This window comes from Geotrypetes seraphini, chromosome 6, assembly GCF_902459505.1.
Source record: "Geotrypetes seraphini chromosome 6, aGeoSer1.1, whole genome shotgun sequence".
Classification (NCBI taxonomy): Eukaryota; Metazoa; Chordata; class Amphibia; order Gymnophiona; family Dermophiidae; genus Geotrypetes; species Geotrypetes seraphini.
This window is the reverse complement of record NC_047089.1, coordinates 241,351,221-241,373,750: the sequence shown is the minus strand read 5'-3', so window position 1 is coordinate 241,373,750 and position 22,530 is coordinate 241,351,221. Positions and strand designations below refer to the sequence as shown.

General features: G+C 46.5%; 1 protein-coding gene across 3 annotated transcripts in view; it reads right to left on the bottom strand.

Annotated features, from left to right (window-relative positions):
• Nucleotides 1–22,297, bottom strand: part of MAP3K15 (mitogen-activated protein kinase kinase kinase 15) — a 220,792-nt gene extending 198,495 nt beyond the window's left edge. The window contains exon 1 of one of the 3 annotated variants that reach the window (XM_033948236.1): nucleotides 21,470–22,297. In XM_033948236.1, coding sequence (XP_033804127.1) covers nucleotides 21,470–21,800 — 331 coding nt within the window. In that variant the 5' untranslated portion in view covers nucleotides 21,801–22,297. The remainder of the gene's footprint in view (nucleotides 1–21,469) is intronic. The other 2 variants (XM_033948234.1, XM_033948235.1) reach the window with 2 other exon arrangements.
• Nucleotides 22,298–22,530: the final 233 nt, after the last annotated feature.

The window sequence follows — 22,530 nt, the reverse complement described above, 5'->3', positions numbered from 1 at the left end:
TCCTACAAGCCTATAAATCAACCATTCATAACCTTGATTTAACTTTTAAAAGTAGATGGGAGATGTCGACACTGATTCCTCTCTGGAGAAATGATCGCTTTAAAATTCAAAACTCAATCATATCCTGGAAAGAATGGCAAGAATGTGAAATCTGGACTGTGCAAGACCTCATGACCTTAACTAATTGGACCCCATTTACTACACTTGTAGAGAACAAAGGACTTCCTGCCAATCAACATTACCGATGGCTACAACTTGTACATTGTATTCGTAATTCACTACCTACGATCCTTAATTGCAACGCTGACTCTGGTTTGCGCGATTTTATGCATAGGAATGCTGGGCAGGTGCTCACTGCGTCAATATGGTATAAGCACCTACAGATGATGGCTTTTCATAGTTCTGCAGAATTAGAACAGAAATGGAATTATAAACTTAGTCTCCCCTCCGATGCCATTGATTGGGAGGAACTCTGGAAAATCTTCTTTAAATCCATTCACTCTGCTTCACTTTTACAATCTATTTTCTTTGTGTTACACAGAGCTGTATGGACCCCACTATTGTCTCATAAAATTGATTCAAAAAAGACTCCTAATTGCTGGTCATGTGAGGGCTCCTTGGAACATTTACTTTTCTTTTGTCCACAAGTTCAGTCCTTCTGGGAACGAGTTTGGAATACTATCTGTGAGGTTCTTCAGATTCATGAAACAATGTCACTTGCCACACTCGTTGGTATGAGTCAAACATTATCGACTCCCTTACCTACACATTCAGAACGTTTATTTACCATAATGATAGCACTAGCTCTGCAAACGATACTATATTGCTGGAAAGATCTAACTAAAGTTGATTTTCACATGTGGTGGAATGCCCTTTGTCTCACTGGTAAATATGAGAAAATTAATGCTGAAAGATCTCATCTACTGTATAGATACTATGATATATGGAAACCTTTACTAGATTATTGCTCTGATTGACCTTTTGTGTCTTTGTCATATGCATATCACATACGATACACATTTTACTGGATCACTGTAAGATATATTTTATGTATATAATTCTGTGCACACACATGTCTGGGTTGTTCAAGAGATAACTGTGATTATATGTACATCTTTCCATCTGATATTGTTTCTCTATTATAATCAATAAAAACATTTGAACTTAAAAAAAAAAAAAAATTTTTTTTTTTTTTTAATTGTAATTCCATTTTTTCTTTACCCACTTGTTTCAGTTTGTATTAATAATACATAATGATTAGTTTGTATAATTTTGTCTTATTTGTATTTGTCACCCCAGTTTTTTTTTTATTGTACATTTCAATTATGTAATACGCGTTGAAATATTTGATATTGCGTAAAATCAAAATTTAATAAAACTTGAAACTTGATACCCTGAAACTGAGCGGCAGCAGGTTCAGGACAAATGTCGGGAAGTTCTGTTTCACACAACGAGTGGTGGGTGCTTGGAATGCTCTCCCGGAGGAGGTTGTGACGGAAACTACTGTTCTGGGTTTCAAACGCAAGTTGGATGCACACCTTCTTGCAAATCACATCGGGGGATACGGGAAATCCGGGTCTCCAATAAGGAGCACCTAACTGGGCCTCCGCGTGTGCGGATCGCCGGACTAGAAGGACCTAGGTCTGATCCGGCGAAGGCGTTTCTTATGTTCTTATGACAGGAGTAGCCATTCAATAAATTACATTTCATTGGAAAAACTGGAGCAGACTTCATTACAGTTTCTGGTGGAACTCTCTGTGTCATATGTTTAAAATGGAAAGAACTTTAGCCACACAAAAAGGACATTTTAATAAATTTCAGGAGGTTTGGGGTCCATTAATGGAATTTTGTGATGAGTAGATATCATTTTTCCCATATTGGTACAATTGTAAAGTGAGGGGGGGAAGGGATTTCAGATCTGTTATTAAACGTTTAGGCAAACAGAAAAGATTATATAATATGTTATATGTTATATATGTAATCACATTTGAAATAGTGGGGATGGGGTGGGGGGGTTAAATATTATAAGTTAAGTTGTATATGAAAGTTAATCGAGTGATATTGTATAAGTTTAAATGATATTGTCTGATACACTTGTTGTAAGATGTAAAATGAATAAAGAATTTATTAAAAAAAAAAAAAAAAGGATTATCATTTCACCTAGGTCAAGTGAAACAGGTTGATCCAGTCAAGCAGAAGACCTGAACTCTTTAATGATCAGACTGGGACATTTCCTTGCTTAAGTCATAGCAAATTCCTTTTAACAACTGCTACAACAAGGAACATATTGTCTGTCCCCATATATTCATCCTTCCAAACAGTCCTCAGATGAATCGTTTCCAGGACTCGTCCGTCTGGGGAAGAGGAACCATTTTTGCACGTATAAGCCACACCCTAGCACAAGTTGTAGATTTTCTGCCATCGTTTGCACGGGTCTCTGCATAAACCGCGCATTAGCCGTCTCTCAGGTATGCACCCATTATTGTGTGCTAAATATTCGAGTGTGGATGTTAATGGACACAAATTGAAAGGTATAAACGCAGATAGCAAGCAACGAACACGTGCACAGGTCCAAACAAAACTGAAAATGAAAGCACGCATATTTAGGCTCAGAACAGGCACCGATGTGTGCAGAATGTCAGGTGCAAGTCTGGGAAAAAGTGTACAAGAAAGGGATCTGGGTGTACTGATAGATAGGACCCTGAAGCCGTCAGCACAATGCGCGGCAGCGGCAAATAAGGCAAATAGAATGTTGGGCATGATAAAGAAAGGAATCTCGAGTAGATCGGAGAAAGTTATAATGCCGCTTTATAGGGCAATGGTCAGACCCCACTTGGAATACTGCGTCCAACATTGGTCTCCCTACCTAAAGAAGGATATAAAACTGCTGGAGAGGGTGCAGAGACGAGCAACAAAACTGGTGAAGGGTATGGAGAAACTGGTATATGAGGATCGACTTAAAACACTGGGATTGTTCTCCCTTGAGAAAAGGAGACTGCGTGGGGATATGATCGAGACCTTCAAAATACTGAAAGGAATCGACAAAATAGAGCAGAGAAGATTATTTACAATGTCCAATTTGACACGGACAAGAGGACATGAAATGAAGCTAAGGGGGGGCAAGTTCAGGACTAATATCAGGAAGTTCTGCTTCACACAGAGAGTGGTTGACATCTGGAATACTCTCCCAGGGGAGATTATTGCAGAATCGACAGTCCTAGGCTTCAAAAGCAAACTAGATGCATATCTCCTTGAGAGAGGCATATAACGTATGGTTGGCTATAAAATAAACCAGGTGTATACCTGGCAGGGCCTCCGCGTGTGCGGATCGCCGGACTTGATGGACCGAAGGTCTGATCCGGAGATGGCGCTTCTTATGTTCTTATGTTCTTATGACACTTCTGTTTTTATCTGGGCATGGGCATGAAAGCCACACTTACTGCAAAATCTCTGTGCACATGTGGCGGGTACGTTCCTCCGTCCCCCCCCTCCTCACTGCCCCCCCCCCCCCACACACACACACACTCTCAGTTTAATAGAGTGATTTAATCAGGCATAAAATTTGATGGGACTGGGTACAACAAGGATCCCACGGACCTCACGGATCTCTACCGCATAACCTTAAAAAGAAAGCAGCCGTGGCGTGGGGTCCGCAGGGATCCTTGTTTTAACTCCCACCGACCTCACGGGTCCTTCTCAACCCCCCACCCATAGCCTCGTCTTACCCCCCTCTGGTGGGAGCCTTGAGGTCTGCAGAGTTAAAACGAGCATCCACAGAGTGAGCGAGATCCGAGCGAATTTAAAAATACGAGGATCCCTGGGGGACCCCACACCATGGCCACTTTCTTTTTTAGGCCATGGGCTTTTAGCTCTGTGGGATCCATGTTTTCACGTCTACACTTGCTGGTTTCTTTTGCTGGTGCTGAAAACCGCAAGAATTTCCTGTTGTCTTATCCCAGCTCTTCCTGTTGCTGTGTCCAGCTTTTCTGCACCCCGGTGCCCCAAATGCCTTCTACCCGGAGGCCCCATGGATCCCGTGCAGCTACTACTAATCATTTCTATAGCACTGAAAGGTGTATGCAGAGTGTACATTTAACATTCAATAGTCCTTGCTCAGAAGAGCTTACAATCTAATTTGGACAGACAGACAGGAAATCTCAGGTACGCAAAAGCGTACGGCCTTTAAAAAAAAAAGCGGCCACGGTGTGGGGTCCGCAGGGATCCTCATTTTAACTCCCGCAGACCTCATGGATCCCGCTCACCCCCGAGGTAAGCAGATTTTTAAGGATGTGTGGTAGAGATCCGCGAGGTCTTTGGGATCCTCGTTTGGCCCGGTCCCAAATCTGATGAACTTCGTGTTGCATAGTCACTGCACATTTCTGTAAACCGGAACGTGTATTAGCCGCGACCCCCCTCTAGTCAAAATGAGTACAAGCCACGGGTTATAGGTGCAAAAATACGGCACTACTCTTTCCCCCCTGAAGCACTGAATAGCTTCCTGCCGTCTTCCGCCTGCTCCCAACGCTTCCGAGGGCTCTCTGAGGGGCCGACGCATAAATGCTGCGGTTGAGCTGTATGCAGATGTCCGAGTGCGCGTCTTCTACCACGAGCAAAATATTGTGCAAGACACAAAGGTAAATACACAAAGGTAAATACATGATTTATAAGAAAGGAATAAGCTAAATATTGCAGTACTAAGGCTTATATGGATGCTGCGGGGACGGAGCGGTGAATGGGATGGCAGTGGCGGTGACGGGGCGGTGAAAGGGATGGCGGTGACGGTGACGGGGCGGTGAAGGGAACGGCGGTGATGGGGCGGTGCAGAGGATGGTGGGCCGGGGACGGTGCAGTGACGGGGACAGATTTTTTCCCCGTGTCATTCTCTACTGGATACTGCATTCCAAACCTTGATGAAGGTCTGCTTACCCACCCTCCCGGTCTGCTCCTTCCCCTTTCCTTTATGCTCAGAAAAACTGCAGGCAATGGAAGGGGGGGGGGGGGGGGGAAGGAATGTGCCTGACACATGTGCACAAAGGTTTTGCAGCAAATATGGTGGTTGTGGAAATGCCCAGACAAAAATGATAGCGCCTCACTGCCAACTTACACATGTGCTAATTCTTCAGCGTCTAAATGTGAATCTCACAGATATTACTAGCATTACTTCTGCTTAATAAGCTTAAATGCACATGAATAGGACCAAGATACAAGACACACTGAGGAGAGACTGGAAGCCCTGAATAGGTATACCCTAGAAGAAAGGAGGGACAGGGGAGATATGATTCAGACGTTCAAATACTTAAAGGGTATTAACGTAGAACAAAATCTTTTCCAGAGAAAGGAAAATGGTAAAACCAGAGGACATAATTTGAGGTTGAGGGGTGGTAGATTCAGGGGCAATGTTAGGAAATTCTACTTTACGGAGAGGGTGGTGGATGCCTGGAATGCGCTCCCGAGAGAGGTGGTGGAGAGTAAAACTGTGACTGAGTTCAAAGAAGCGTGGAATGAACACAGAAGATTTAGAATCAGAAAATAATATTAAAGATTGAACTAGGCCAGTTACTGGGCAGACTTGTACGGTCTGTGTCTGTGTATGGCCGTTTGGAGGAGGATGGGCAGGGGAGGGCTTCAATGGCTGGGAGGGTGTAGATGGGCTGGAGTAAGTCTTAACAGAGATTTCGGCAGTTGGAACCCAAGCACAGTACCGGGTAAAGCTTTGGATTCTCGCCCAGAAATAGCTAAGAAGAAAAAAAAAAAAAAAAAAAAATTTTTTAAATTGAATCAGGTTGGGCAGACTGGATGGACCATTCGGGTCTTTATCTGCCGTCATCTACTATGTTACTATGTTACTATGTTATGAAAAGAAAAATTTGCAGATATGGTAACAACACTATTAGGTAACAGGAACCTGGTCATTTCCTACTAAACCATAGTTGGAGACTTTTATTTATTTATTTCGATTTCTATCCCGTTCTCCCAGAAGCTCAGAACGGGTTACAAGGAGACATTCACAATCGTTTGAAAACAGACTAGTCATGATAACAAATAGGTTACAGTAGACAATAACGGAGCTTATTCTAGAGACCAGACTGGTCACAGCGAAGAGTACTAGGAGAAGTACATTGAGGAGGCAGTTTTTAATGGCCCGAATGGCAGAAGAGGAAGGTCTTTACTGCTCTGTGGAAGGTCATTCGTGAGTCTAGCGACCTGATCTGTGTGGGTAGTCGGTTCCATAGCTGAGGTAGGAAATGGACGTAGGATCTTTTGTACGCCGTACTCATTCGGAGGGATCTCCCTGCGGGAATGCTGAGTCTTTGCTCTGCTTTGGAGCGGAGGCAGCGGTTAGGGGTGTCTAGGCTTAGCTTGGATGCTGTGTAGGCTGGAGGTTTTTGGTAGAATCTCTTGTGGGTCATGACCAGGGCTTTGAAGATGCATCGCTGCATAGAGCGCTGGAGTAATGGGGTCATGGTTGTTGACCGAGATGCAAATGTGGGGTCTGAGCTGTGAGCTAAAGATCGTCCCATCCCAGCTTTTGACTGAGATTCAGAAACTGTCCAAATGGTGGGAGAGAAAGGAGGAAAATGCAGTCCCACCTGACCCCTCTGGGGTTAAAGGATGTCAGTACCATGGACAGAGCTAGAGAACTGACTGTCTTAAAACGCAAAAGGACCATACAGTCTGCCCATCCGCAGCATCCACTATCCCCTCCTCTCCCTATTGGCTAGGGCTCTTAACATTTGCATCTCCTCTTCCTATAGGCTAAGGCTCTTTACACCTGCATTGTGATGTTATAGAACTTTATGGTTATAGAAACATAGAAATATGATGGCAGATAAAGGCCAAATGGCTCATCCAGTCTACCCATGCGCAGCATCTGCTATCTCCTCCTCTCCCTATTGGCTAAGGCTCTTAACATTTGCATTTCCTCTCCCTATTGGCTAGGGCTCTTTACACCTGCATTGTGATGTCATAGAACTTTATGGTTATAGAAACATTGTAACATGATGGCAGATAAAGGCAAATGGCCCATCCGCAGCATCCACTATCTCCTCCTCTCCCTTCTGGCTAAGGCTCTTAACATTTGCATCTCCTCTCCCTATTGGCTAAGGCTCTTTACACCTGCATTGTGATGTCATAGAACTTTATGGTTATAGAAACATTGTAACATGATGGCAGATAAAGGCAAATGGCCCATCCGCAGCATCCACTATCTCCTCCTCTCCCTATTGGCTAAGGCTCTTAACACTTGCATTGTGAGGTCATAGAGCTTTATGGTTATAGAAACATAGTACTCTCCATCAGAAAAATGGGAGTATAATTATTAAATACTTCAATCCTCACTTGAACTTCAGTATTCGTAATACAGAGAATTGAATAAATATCAAACCGTAAACTTAAATTGAACTAAATGTGCTCAGTGATAAGCAAACAAGCAAAGGTATAGGAGCAGCAGACTCTACCAGCTCTAGCTTTGTGACATCATAGCACCCCTCCGTGCCTTCCTCATATCCACATTAATCCACAGCAGGTGGGTGATCTTAAGAAGTCTTTGCAACAGATGATAACAAATAGGAAAAAGATGTTACTTAATCTTTCAGCTGCTGGGTTTCACTGTTTCCGCTGCTAGCAATACTCCTGCTCTTCAACGTGCTCTGTGCTCCCCGTGTCACACGATTTTACAAAAAAAAGTCCATTCAACTCAAAACAAAATCCATCCAGACAATGTCCATCCAGACAATAATCTCAAAAAATGAAAAAGTCAAGTTAAAATCCAACAATCCACTGATACTGTGATAATCCACACACGTGATCTCTAATCCTCCTCAGATCATGCGTGTGGATTGTTGGATGGATTTTAACTTGACTTTTTGATTTCTTTTGAGATTTTTGTATGGATGGACATTGTCTGGATGGATTTTGTTTTGAGTTGAATGAACTTTTTTTTATAGAATCACATGACATGGGGAGCACAAAGAATGTTGAACCATAAAATTGCACGATCCCTTAATTTCCGCTTTGTGCTACGATATGCCATTATATGACCCCTTAACACAGCTTTCGCTGCCTCCCAATAAAGAACAGGTTCAGTCCTATGCTCTATACCTTTTGGCTTCCCTGGGCTGCATTGGCCCAAAAAAAAAATGTTTTTGGGGCCGCGCAAAGACTGCAGCAAGAAAGAGGAGGGAGCTGGCAAGATGGTAAACACCCGGGGGCAGCAGAGGAAAACACTGCATTGCCCTTGACCGGGGCCGTACAAAATACTTCACGGGGCTGCATGGGGCCCTTGGGCCGCAGATTGGACACCCCTGCTCTATATTATTATGTTGATAATCATCCCACTTTTGATGCAAGTATTATACTAAAAGTATGCCACACCGCCAGATGCTAGAGTCCATCTTGGGGGTTAGCATCCAAGAAAAAGATGCTAGGAATTATTTTAAAAAGGGATGTATAGCTCCACGGTGCAACCTCACCTTGAGTATTGCATTCAGTTGTGGTCGCCTTATCTCACAAAAGATTTAGCGGAACTAGAAAAGGTTCAAAGAAGAGTGACCAAGATGATAAAGGGGATGGAACTCCTCTCGTATGAGGAAAGACTAAAACGGTTAGGGCTCTTCAGTTTGGAAAAGAGACGGCTGAGGGGAGATAGGTTTGAAGTCTACAAAATCCGGAGTGGAGTAGAACGGGTACAAGTGGATCGATTTTTCACTCCGTCAAAAATAACAAAGACTAGGGGACACTCTATGAAGTTACAGGGAAATACTCTTAAAACCAATAGGAGGAAATATTTTTTTCACTCGGGGAATAGTTAAGCTCTGGAACGCGTTGCCAGAGGTTGTGGCAAGAGCAGATAGCGTAGCTGGTTTTAAGAAAGGTTTGGACAAGTTCCTGGAGGAAATGATGGGGGCAGCCATTGCTTGCCCTGGATCGGTAGCATGGAATGTTGCTCCTATTTGGAGTTCTAGAATCTTGTTGCTCTTTGGGATTCCGGAATCTTGCTATTCTTTGGATTCTGTATGGAATGTTGCTCCTGTTTGGAGTTCTAGAATCTTGTTGCTCTTTGGGATTCCGGAATCTTGCTATTCTTTGGATTCTGAATGGAATGTTGCTACTCTTTGGGTTTTGGCCAGGTACTAGTGACCTGGATTGGCCACTGTGAGGACCGGCTACTGGGCTAGATGGACCATTGGTCTGACCCAGTAAGACTATTCTTATGTTCTGCATCTAAACTGAAAATTGTATAAGAGCAGCCGTCTTGGCACTTCCTGGCAGCAGGTGTCCTTGTCATTTGCTTTGTTTCGCAATGGATTGCTTCTAGGGTTATTTTTGTTCGTCACCTTGCACAATCATTCATTCTGAGCCACTCGAGCTGGACTGATCGAGCTGAGGGTTTGTTAAGCATAAATCTTCAACAGATGTCACTTTGTGAAAAAAAGAAATGCACACGAAGGAAACGGCAAAACATTCATTCACTCGATGTTAAAGCTCCATAGTGAGGGCAAAACACAAAGCCCTAGTCAAAGGGCACTGCTTACCCATAAAAATGGATTTTTCTTTAGATTATTGCTCACCAGGTACCTGGGCAAAAGTATAGCTAAAGGTCTGCTACTACTGTTTATCATTTCTATAGCACTGATAGGCGTACACAGCACTGTACATATTCATATTTAATAGATGGTCCCTGCTCAGAAGAGCTTACAATCTAACTTGGATAGACAGACATGGCATATAGGATTGGGGATGCAGAACCCAAGGTGAGAGGAGTTAGGAGTCGAAAGCACTCTCAAAGAGGTGGACTGACATTTATAGACGGTCCCTGCTCTGAAGAGCTTACAATCTAACTTGGACAGACATATAGGGTTGGGGGAATGCAGCACCCAAGGTGAGAGGAGTTAGGAGTCGAAAGCACTCTCAAAGAGGTGGACTGACATTTATAGACGGTCCCTGCTCTGAAGAGCTTACAATCTAACTTGGACAGAAATATAGGGTTGGGGGAATGCAACACCCAAGATGAGAGGAGTTAGGAGTCGAAGGCACTCTCAAAGAGTTGGGCTTTTAACTGGGCCTTGAGCACTGCCAGAGATGGAGCCCGCCGTAGGGATTCGGGCAGCTTGTTCCAAGCATACGGGGCAGCAAGACAGAAGGGACGGAGTCTGGAGTTGGCAGAGGGACAGACAGGAGGGACTTACCAGCTGAGCGGACCTCAAGTGGGAGATAAGTGAAGAGAGATAGTGAAGGGCAGCTGAGGGAGTGCATTTGTAGAGCAGTAAGAGGAGTTTGAATTGTATTCAGAAATGGATGGGAAGCCAATGAAGTGACTTTAAGAGAAGAGGTAATATGAGTCGTGCAGCTGAATTCTGGATGGATTGGAGGGGAGCGAGATGGCTAAGTGGAAGACCTGAGGGTAGTGAGGAGGTCTAAAAAGCCTTGCAGGGTTGGAATGGGAAGCCATCAGCAAAGGCCAAGCAGAATTTTAAGAACATAAGACTAGCCTTACTGGGTCAGACCAATGAGGTTCATAGACAAAACCACCGAAGACAAAGGTGCACGCTGACAACTGAGCGCAAGACGGAAGTGCGCGCCGAAAAAAAAGAGTGTTTTTAGGGGCTCCGATGGGGGGTTTTGCTGGGGAACCCCCCCACTTTACTTAATACAGATCACGGCGGCGTTGGGGGGGGGTTGTAACCGCCCTCATTATACTGGAAACTTAACTGTTTCCCTGTTTTTTAGGGAAAGTGAAGTTTTCAGTAAAATGTGGGGGGTTACAACCCCCCAAACCCCCCACAATGCCCCCACAACGTGGCGCGATCTGTATAAAGTAAAGTGGGGGGGTTCCCCCACACACACCCCCGTCGGAGCCCTTTAAAACAGTCATTTTCTTTGGCGCGCGCCTCCACATTGCGCTCAGTTGTCTGCGTGTGCCTTTGTCCCGGCGCGCTTTTGACCTGACACCGACCAAAGGTCCATCTAACCCAGTATCCCGTCTTTACGGAGGCCAATCCAAGTCACCAGTACCTGGCAAAAACCCCAAATAGTAGCAGCATTCCATACTATCGATCCTGGGATTTTGCTTTGAGAAAAAGTACCACACACACACACAAAAAGCAGAGTAAACTTGTTTGGTTGCTTATTCCCCTGTGGGTTTTGCACCCATAAAATCAAAGAAAGGGCATCTGCCAAGTTTGCATCAGCTGGGGTAGTTTGATGATTGCGGGGGAAGGGATGGAATTTTCTGCTGAGTAGAGACAACACCTGTGGCAGGTGGGAGGAAGTCTAAGTTGATCCCTGCCAGAATCTTATGGAGCACTCAGTCACACAGTACAATTACTAGCGACGGACAGCCAGAACCTCTTCATTTTGCTCATATGAAGATAAGAACAATCATACCGGGTCAGACAAATGGTCCATCTAGCCCAGTCTCCTGTTTCCAACAGTGGTCAAGTGCCAGGCAGAATCTCAAAGAATAGCAAGATTCCGGAATCCCAAAAAGCAACAAGATTCCGGAATCTTATGTAGTACCAGCATTTCATGCTACCAATCCCAGGGCAAGCAGTGGAATGGATTGGATTGGATTTATTATATTTGATATACCGCTTGTACAATTATTTAGAAATGAGGGTTACATTTTCAGTCATTACAAAATTTTCCCTCTCTGTCCCAGTGTCTCGTGTCTGTCTCAACAGCAGACTATGGACTTTTCCTCCAGGAACTTGTCCAAACCTTTCATGAACCTAGCCACCTCCTCTGGCAATGAGTTCCAGAGCTTAACCATCATCCATCATCTGCAGTCATCATCTTTTTTTCAATGTAATTTCTCTCAGAGCTGAAAATCCAAGTTCAGAAAGATAAGAAAATCCAAACGGTAACAAAGTCTTGATTGGTTTGTTGCTCAAGTTAGGATAACTACTGCATAAAAAATAATTCTTGCTGTTAGTTTTCAAGAGAAAACCAAAAAAACTCAGTGGAGTGACGATGTTCCTAAATGGACTTTATTTGAAAGTGTCAAAGTTCCAAAGGTACACTGAAATCATCCACATAAAATAATTCCATCCACATAAGAGCCTTAAAGGACCTAGTCCGCTAGGGATACAGGACCCAACACGGTCCGCGTTTCGACAAAAAGTCTTCTTCAGGGGTTTCTGGGGGTCCTATAAAGGTGAGTATGTGTCTCACTTCCGGCTCACCACACAATTGTTTCCCCCTACTCACCTTTATAGGACCCCCTCAGGGACCCCTGAAGAAGACTTTTGGTCGAAACGCGGACCGTGTTGGGTTCTGTATCCCTAGCGGACTAGGTCCTTTAAGGCTTTTATTTGGATGATTTATTTTTATGTGGATGGAATTATTTTATGTGGATGATTTCAGTGTACCTTTGGAACATTGACACTTTCAAATAAAGTCCATTTAGGAACATCGTCACTCCACAGAGTTTTTTTGGTTTTCTCTGGATTTTCTTCTTTGTGGATATTTCGGGGAATTCCTTTTGTTTTTTGTTAGTTTTCAAGAACCAATCACATCAAAGAATGATGCTTGTTAGGACGATTGTATCCTTACGCACACAGACGCTTATACCATTGACAGATTCTTGCATACGCGATGTACGTGTCATCTATTCTACTTATGAAGAGAATTTTTAAAAATAAAGTAAAATTCTGGAATCTCTCATCGCACACCCGGCATCTCTTCAGGACCTGAAAGTGTTCTGATGAATGCACCCTTCACGCTAAAACGCGCCAGACCATTCATTTGGGATTCAAAAGTCCATGAGCCACTTATCGAGCAGAAGAAAACGAAAAGCTTCCGACCTACCAGTGGAGGAGGTGGTGGAAACCAGCACGGGAAAAGAATTCAAGCACGAACGAGTTAGATGTGCTTTTAAGCAGGTAAGCCCATGTTTTTCTGTATAAAAAGACCTTTGGGCGATTACCCTGGGAACGCAGCTGAATGCACACACATTGTGCCAGTGCCAAGGCAGCCTTAATCCACCCCTCCTCGCTCTGATCCCAGTCTGAAGTCTACTCATTGCTGGCAAATAACAGGGTTTCTTACTGGACTCTTTTGCAGTGCACTTACACTTCTGTGTAGCCCTGTTTGGCAAGGATTTTTTTTTTTTGATGATGGCGCTATCCGTTTAGGCAAGACTGGAAAATAAAAATAAATGTTTGTAAGACTGCTATTTGTCTTGTCGGATACATTTTTCTAGATAGGGGTTGAATATTACCATTATCTGGATAAATTTTGGCCTCGCTCCTGGAACACCCTGGCCCTGTTTAAATTTAAATGGAGGCATTTTACACTGCAATCAACTAGCAGGGAATTAAAATTAAAAAAAAAACAACTCGTGCATTTAGCCTCCGGTGCTGACAGCGTAAGTGCTTTTGAATAGGGACAGGCCATATTTTCCTGTATTGCTCAGTCACAGTTAAAAGCCACAAACAGAGGCCGCTTTCACCACAGGAAGTGTGCAAGGATTAATAGAAGCATTGCAAGCTTCCACGTTCAAATCAGTTTGTTGCTTGCACCCTCTATGGGAGGCAGAACGCCCCCATTTCCCCTTTTTTACCTTCTGTTATCATGTCCTGAGACTGACAGCTAAGACTAGTATCTCAGGGCTGCCCAAGTCCGGTCCTCGAGATCTACTGGCAGGCCAGGTTTTCAGGATATCCACAATGAACATGCATGAGAGAGATTTGCAGACCAAGAAGGCAGTGCAGGCAAATCTCTCTCATGCATATTCATTGTGGATATCCTGAAAACCTGGCCTGCCAGTAGATCTCGAGGACCGGACTTGGGCAGTCCTGTAGCATCTCTTCTAGTGTCAACACAAAGATAAACAGACTGTCATAAGCCTGAAGGCAAAGTGCGAGCTGGTGTCTTTGTCGTGGCCTTTGGCAATTTATAGGAGTTAACTTCCACTTTCTCTAGGGCAGGGGTAGGGAACTCCGGTCCTCGAGAACCGTATTCCAGTCGGGTTTTCAGGATTTCCCCAATGAATATGCATGAGATCTATTTGCATGCACTGCTTTCAATGCATATTCATTGGGGAAATCCTGAAAACCCGACTGGAATACGGCTCTCGAGGACTCGGAGTTCCCTACCCCTGCTCTAGGGGAAGAACTTTAAAAAAAACCAAAAGGGCAGTGAAAGTGTCTGCAGGACAGGGAGAGATCAGGGCCAAATCTGCCCTGGGTTGTCAGCCACTGGCTTTTCTCCTGCCCTCCCTGAGAACTCTCCAGCACAGGGGTCTCAAAGTCCCTCCTTGAGGGCCGCAATCCAGTCGGGTTTTCAGGATTTCCCCAATGAATATGCATGAGATCTATGTGCATGCACTGCTTTCAATGCATATTCATTGGGGAAATCCTGAAAACCCGACTGGATTGCGGCCCTCAAGGAGGGACTTTGAGATCCCTGCTCCAGCACCTCCCGGAACAGATTCCTTCTCTGGTGGTGACTCAAATACCAGCCCCTTCCCCTTGGGCGCATCTGCTCAGCTGGAAATTGCTCCTGTCCTGTTCCTCTTCGTTCTCCCTGAAATCGGATTAATCCGCAGCAGAGTTCTTGAGTAATGACTTTTTAACGTGTGTCTGTTCAGCGGCGAGAATCCAACGAAAGCATGAAAGTCAACTTTTCAGAAGCAACCGGAGCTCCTAAATCCTAATTTCCCCCCTCTGGACAGAGCGATGGAGTTTGGTCAATATTACGGGGTGCTTAAAGCACCCGCTGGTAGCCACAGAGCTGACACCAGTTCTAATAAGCGAAATCCTCAGATGAGAGCACCACGTAAGGCAGTGATTGTCATTAGTTAAGATGGGGGCCGCTTTGACTTCTAATGAGCCGAAGGAAATCCGTCAAATATTTTCCTATGCTGGGCCACCACAAGCTGCCGACCAAGGAGTCTCAATGACATCCACCCCCACCAGACCACCTTCAAACTGCATGGGGGGAGGGGGGGTATCCTTAAGGTTGCGATCATTTCCAAATGCATTCTTCATTGTCGACCGAGAAAGGGAAGGGGTAAAACGCGGACCTCGCACGTCCTTAAAAATCTGAGGTCCGTTTGTAGTTAAGTTTCTGGCTCTGACGGATCCGTCTCAGCATTGGGAGGGAACAGTATTAGGATCCGTCAGCACTACAATGTCATCGAGGTCTGTCGGAGCCAGAGACTAGTGCTGGAGCGGCTCTAAAAGGAATCCTTTAAACTGGTTTCCTGCAGCCCCAGTAAATCGGCTCTGACAGACCTGGATGACATTGTAGCGCTGACGGATCCTAATGCTTTTCCCTCCCTATGCCGAGACGGATCCGTCAGCGCTAAATTGTCACCGAGGTCTGTCAGAGCCAGAAACTTAACTACAAGCGGCACGGACCTCAGATTTTTAAGGACGTGCGGGTTTAGATCCGCGAGGTCCGTCAGGTCCGCGTTTTACCCCTTCCTTTACGAATGCAGCTCTTCCTAACCCCCTCCCCCCCCCCTTCTCCTTTCTGTCCTGAGCCTGGATAGAGAAGCAGAGTAGCAGGGAGAAATCCCCCCTCCCCCCCACAAAGGCAACGAGGGCTGCCCTAAAAGTCTCTGCGATCAGTCATTGGCCCCCAGACCTTGCACTGAAGAACAAAGACTTGTGTGGCGATAAACAGACTGAACAAATGAAAGGAAGTTCTCCTGTACAGAAACCCCCCTAAACTGGTTAGTTTTTTTTTCCTTTGATCTGCTCAGAGATTTTAAGCCGAGCCTGGACTTCTGTGAGCCCTGTTTTAATATTTTAGTGGCCCTTCCGCACTAATTACAAGGGGTAGAATGAGGGAGTAGGAATACCACATTGTTTAGGAATATACCCACACACATACACGCACACTTTTACTAAGCCACGATAGAGGTTTCTATCATGGCCTGGAGTACTAAATACTCCGACACAGCTTTGATGCTCATAGAATTCCTATGACTGTTGGGGTATCCTGGATTGTTGAACCCTCTACCACGGCTTAGTAAAAAAGGGCCATAGATTCAAAATTAGGTCTGACCTAAAAGTCTCCCTCCTGTTCCCAAAGGGGCATTTGCTGAGAAAGAAAAAAAAGAACATAAGAATTGCAGTCCTGGGGCAGACCACAGGACCATCAAGTCCAGGCCCCAAGTACCTAGCTAGATCCCAAGGAGTACAACAGATTTGATGCTGCTTATCCTAGAAATAAGCAGTAGATTTCCCTAAGCCATCTCAATAATGGCCTATGGACTTCTCTTTTAGGAAATTAGCCAAGCCTTTTTTAAACCCCGCTAAGCTAACTGATTTCACCACATTCTCCAGAGTTTAATTACACGTGTGAAGAAAATATTTTCTCCAGTTTGTTTAAAATCTACTACTTAGTGGCTTCATGGCATGCCCCCTAGTCCTAGTAGTTTTGGAAAGAGTGAGCAAGCGATTTCCACCCCACTCAGTATTTTATAGATCTCGATCATATCACACCCCCCCCCCCCCCCCCGAGCCATCTCTTCTCCAAGCTGAACAGCCCTAGCTGCTTCAACCTTTCCTCATAGAGAAGTCATCCCAAACCTTTTACCACCTGATTGCTTTGGGTTCTATTTGGTTTTACGAAATATATATAAAGAATGATTACTTTTCTTTGATGCTCAATATAGAATGCAATACACTTCTCCCTCCGTATTCGCTGTGATGGGGGATGAACAGACCCGCGAATACAGAAAAACCGCAAATAACTTTTTCACATGTTATTCGCTGTTTTCTATTAAAAACCATCGTGAATAGGGTGAAACCGCGAATAACATGGTGGGAGACCTGGCCCGCTCCTGAAGGAGAGGCGAAACACGGTGAAGAAAGTGCCGGGAATCGGCGATTTTCTCTGCAAACGCTTGGAATCAGCGATTTCTCTATCCGAGCTGACATAATTTGGGAGGGGAGGAGCCAGCAAGCTAAAAACCGCGATTGCTGAAACCAAGAATATGGAGGGAGAAGTGCACTATAATAATAGCGGGGTTGATATTCAGCCGGAGGTGTTCAGGCCCAGATTCTGTAACCGCCGATCGTGTGTCAATCACATGACCAGCGCCGGGTGCAGAATCGCACCTCCATGGGCACTTCAGGCTGCCTAATGCCACTTCCGATGTTGGCCATGCCCACAGGGGCATTAGTCAGCCTAAAGCACGTAAGGAGGTGCAGTTCTGGCCCCTTGTTTCAATGGCTTGGGTGCCTCCCAGCGCTAGAAAATCAGTTCCATTTATAAAATCTGGCCTTCAGGGTTTTGCTGCCCGCTGCCAGCGTTATTCCCAGATATTCAATATTGGGCTCTGGAGCTGAATAGGCTGGTTTGTGAGCTGGTTAATAGAGAATGACATGGTGGCGGTTACCCGCGGCTAGCCGCGTTTAGCCATGGGTAACCCGCCAAAATGGTGACCAAAATAAATGGTCACCGCAATTTCAGGGACAAGGCAATTCACCGCCCCGTGGGGCGGTGAATGGTAGCACGTGCCGGTGAACCATCTGGAACGCGCGATGGACGAGCAGCAGCCCACTCTCTCCCGCCGGCCGGCCGACCATGCATCTCCCTCCCTCCCTTCTTTTCCCTTACTTTTTCTTGTTACAACGCGCGTTTTCTATAAGGCTAGGAGCTGTATTACAGCCGGAGCCTTGAAGTCAAGTCGCGTTGCACGCTGGAAAAAGTCTCCTCTGACACAACTTCCTGTTTCCGGTTGCATCGGAGGAGACTTTTCTAGCCGGCAACCCGATGCGACTTCAAGGCTCCGGCTGTAATACAGCTCCTAGCCTTATAGAAAACGCGCGTTTTAACAAGAAAAGGTAAGGGAAAAGAAGGGAGGGAGGGAAATGCACGGCTGGCCGGTGGGAGGGAGCTGCTGGACCGCGGGGAGGGTGCTGAGGGTGGGGGGATGGAGAGGAGAAGACGCTGAAGATGGGGATGGGGCCGGGGCGGTGAAAGAGACAACGGGGCGGTGCAGAGGATTGTGGTCCGGGGACGGGGCGGTGACGGGGACATAATTTTTCCCCGTGTCATTCTCTACTGGTTAACACATAGCTGGTTAAGTGTGATATTCGGCACTTATCCGGCTCTGGTTATTGCATAAGAACATAAGAATAGCCTGACTGGGCCAGACCAATGGTCCATCAAGCCCAGTAGCCCGTTCTCACGGTGGCCAATCCAGGTCCCTAGTACCTGGCCAAAACCCAAGGAGTAGGAACATTCCAGCATCTCAAAGAACAGCAAGATTCCGGAACCCCAATGAGAACAACATTCCAGAGCTGAGATTGTGATGTCATAATGCCTCATTCCACAGGGCCTCAGAGCCAACCTCATCAGTGATGTCACAATGGCTTAATTGTCCCAAACTTGGCTCACATAAGAATAGCCTTACTGGGTCAGACCAATGGTCCATCAAGCCCAGTAGCCCGTTCTCACGGTGGCCAATCCAGGTCACTAGTACCTGGCCAAAACCCAAGGAGTAGCAACATTCCAGCATCTCAAAGAACAGCAAGATTCCGGAACCCCAATGAGAGCAACATTCCAGAGCTGAGATTGTGATGTCATAATGCCTCAGAGCCAACCTCAGCAGTGATATTACAATGGCTTAATTGTCCTATACTTGGCACACATAAGAGCATAAGAACAGACATACTGGGTCAGACCAAAGGTCCATCTAGCCCAGTAGGCCGTTTTCACGGTGGCCAATCCAGGTCACTAGTACCTGGCCAAAACCCAAGAAGTAGCAACATTCCATACAGAATCTCAAAGAATAGCAAGATTCTGGAATCCCAAAGAGTAACAAGATTCTAGAACTCCAAAGAGTAGCAACATTCCATTCAGAATCCTAAAGAACAGCAAGATTCCGGAATCCCGAAGAGTAGCAACATTCCGTGCTACCGATCCAGGGCAACCAGAGGCTTCCCCTATGTCTTAATAGCAGACTATGGACTTTTCCTCCAGGAACTTGTCCAAACCTTTCCTAAAACCAGCTAAGCTATCCGCCTTTACCACAACCTCTTGCAACACGTTCCAGAGCTTAACTTCTCTGAGGGGAAAAATATTTCCTCCTATTGATTTTAAAGTATTTCCCTGTAACTTCATCGAGACAAGGCTGACTTTTATATGGTCCCATTTATGTGGTTAAGCAGCTGCTTGCTCTGGAAAACTTTCAAAATAGCTTTCACTTAGGCGCAAAACAGTGGCGTAGTAAGGGTAAGAGGTGCCCAGGGCAGTGGCGCACCCTCCTTCCCTTTCCCTGTACCTTTCTAATGCCTCCGGCGCAAGGAGCATGCCCACGTTAGCGTCGGCTCTCCCTTTGACATCACTTCCTGGGTACATGTCCCGGAAGGAACGTCAGAGAGAGCGCCGATGCTAACGCGGGCAGAAACCTTGTGCCGGGGAAGTAAATAAGGTACGGGAGGGGAAAGGCAAGAGGCACGCATGGGTGGCAAGGAGTGGACTGGGCATTGACTAAATCATGACCTGCCAATGACGGTTCATAGACAAAACCGCTGAAGACAAAGCGCGCGCCGACAACTGAGTGCAAGATGGAAGCGCGCGCCGAAGAAAAAGAGTGTTTTTAGGGGCTCTGACGGGGGTTTTTGTTGGAGAACCCCCCCCACACACACTTTACTTAATACAGATCGCGGCGGCGTTGTGGGGGGTTTGGGGGGTTGTAACCGCCCTCATTATACTCGAAACTTAACTATTTCCCTGTTTTTTAGGGAAAAAGTGAAGTTTTCAGTAAAATGTGGGGGTTACAACTCCCCAAACCCCCCACAACGCCCCCACAACGCGGCGCGATCTGTATAAATTAAAGTGGGGGGGTTCCCCCACACACACCCCACGTCGGAGCCCTTTAAAACAGTCATTTTCTTCGGCGCACGCCTCCACATTGCGCTCAGTTGTCTGTGCACGCCTTTGTCCCAGCGCGCTTTTGACCTGACACCACCAATGACAGAAGGCTGCACTGATACATCTAAATATCTATGAGTAGCATAGCAAGGGAGGGAGGCGCCCCCCTTATCCTCCTCTCCACCCCCGAGTGGCGTACCAAGAGCAGGGTGGGGGGGGAGGGCTGCCCCGGGTGCACGCCCTAAGGGGTGAACAGCCAGCCGGATCCGGAACCACCTGGGACCTGTACTTCGGCACGGCTGCTGGTCCACCCCCACAGCCAAGAAAAAGGCTATGAAGCCGGCGGGAGCAGCGAAAGCGTCCTCTAAGGAACACCCTCCCGATCTGGCTCTATCCCCCCCCCTTCGTGACGCCACCGGTAGCGTTCTCAGCCATTGATCGACCTTGCCTGGGCACTGCAACCCAGGTAATGTCGACCAATGGCTGAGAATGCTGTCCGGTGAGCAGATGTGATCGATTTGAGAGCCTGAGTGACTGTGAATGCTTGGGATAAGTGCATGTGGTATATTACTGTGAGGGTGAGAAGTTCGTATGATTCTAGTGATAAATACTTGGGAGATACTTGAGCCTGAGTATGAATACTTGGGATAAGTGTGTATGCTATTCCTGAGTGACTGTGAATGCATCCGATGAGTGTGTGTTTGAGTGAAATATCAGTATGAATCTATTGATGAATGCTTGAAACCTATGTTCCCTCTAAGCCGGGGTGTCAAAGTCCCTCCTCGAGGGACACAGTCCAGTCGGGTTTTCAGGATTTCCCTAATGAATATGCATGAGATCTATTAGCATACAATGAAAGCAGTGCATGCAAATAGATCTCATGCATAGTCATTGGGGAAATCCTGAAAACCCGACTGGATTGCGGCCCTCGAGGAGGGACTTTGACACTCCTGCTCTAAGCTGAGCAGTGAACAATTGCTCCTCCATTCTATGAGTGACAGATTTTACATGGTTGCTCACAAAAATGCTTTTAATTTATAACATTTTATTGAAGAAAATAATTAGAAATAGATTTCATTTCAAATAGATTCACAATTATGATATTTTCCTACATATTTCTATCATTCCTCCAAAATATATTTCCATAAAACCCATATCAACCCCCTACTCCCCCCATCTCCTTTCCCCCTTCCCCCACTTCGCTCCTCTCCTCCCCCCCCCCCTCCTATTCACATTGTATTGAAGTAATTAATGAAATTATAATAAAATATGAAATTTATCATTGCTTCAATATACATTTCTATATGGCCTATTTCATTCTACCCCTGCACCCCCTATATGTTTCCAAAGCTTCAGTGTAAAATATTAATAATTATACTTCGTGGTTTAGAAGAAAGATTTTGAATATATGGATCCCAAATTTTCAAAAAGAAACGTACAAATTCCCTAACTTCAAGTAAAATGGAGGGGAAAATTGATGGGGGAGGGGGTGAGAACTTGTCCCTCCCATGAGAAAAAAATCGCCCACTCCTGGCCAATCCTTAGTGGGAGTCTTGCTTGAGACCGAGTGGGAGTGATGCAGCCCAGGCCAGAGCTGATTCCCGAGTGAGTGTGAGTGTCCGTCCCCGCTCACCTGCGTCGTAGAAGGAGTCCAGCACCGCCGTCTCGCCGAAGTCCAGCTCCCCGAAGTTCAGGCTGCTGAGTTGGGCAGCCTCGGCCTCGCATGCCCGCAGCAGGCACTGCAGCGCCCCCGCCTCGGGGCTGCCCCCCAGACCCGATTTGCGACTGTCATTGAGGACGTAGACCACGCGCAGGGAGCGGCGGCGGGACCCCCCCGGGCAGTGCCCGCCCTCCCCGCCGCTCGCCTCTGCCACGGTGCCCGCCTCGCTGCCCACCCCGGCGGGCACCGGCTCCTTGCCGCTCCCCGCTTCCAGCGCGGCCGCTAGGGGGCCGCTGCCCTCCATCTCCCACCGGCTCCTCAGCGCATGGGGGGGCCGCGATCCGGAGTGGGTCCGTCGACTGATCCGGACGCTCCGGATGGGTCGGGATCAGAGCTCCTTGGCTTTCCCTTTCCGGACGCTGGGAAAAGTTAGTCTTAGGCAGGTCCCGGAAGATCCCGCCCCAGAGAAAAGAGCGGCGAGCAAACGAAGCGGCCACCGGCGCTCGGTCCCTGTCCCGGAGAGCTGCCGGCGCTTTCTCAGGGGCGCCCGGGGAGGCTGCAGTGACGGAGCTGAGCCCTGCGCACCCAGGCGCCTCCTCCAATGCCCTGGGCACCGGAGGGGAGGAGGGGAGAGCAAGCACCGAGACGGCGAGAGACTGCCACAGAGTGTACGAGGGGGGAGGTTAAGTCCTCCCTGGTTCATCTAGCTTATGTTTAGGACTCGCTAAGCTTTCCCCCTGCACCGAAGAGTCCCAAGCCAGTCTGGATTCTTCAAATGCAGCTCTGCAACTGGTTTCAGCATTACAATTAGGAGGGGGGAGGGAATTATATGAAATAAAAAGTTTGTGACCTCTGCCCTCCTGACAAAATCAAGGTCATTTGAGGGGCAAACCCAGCTGTGGAGTTTGGTGGGATGCATTTTGTGGGTGTGGGGGAGAGTGGACCACAGAAGGCCAAAAAGTCTAAACACATCCTTGACCTGTGTATTTATAGAGAAAGGGGAGGATGAGGTGCCTGAGGCAGGAAACAGGCAG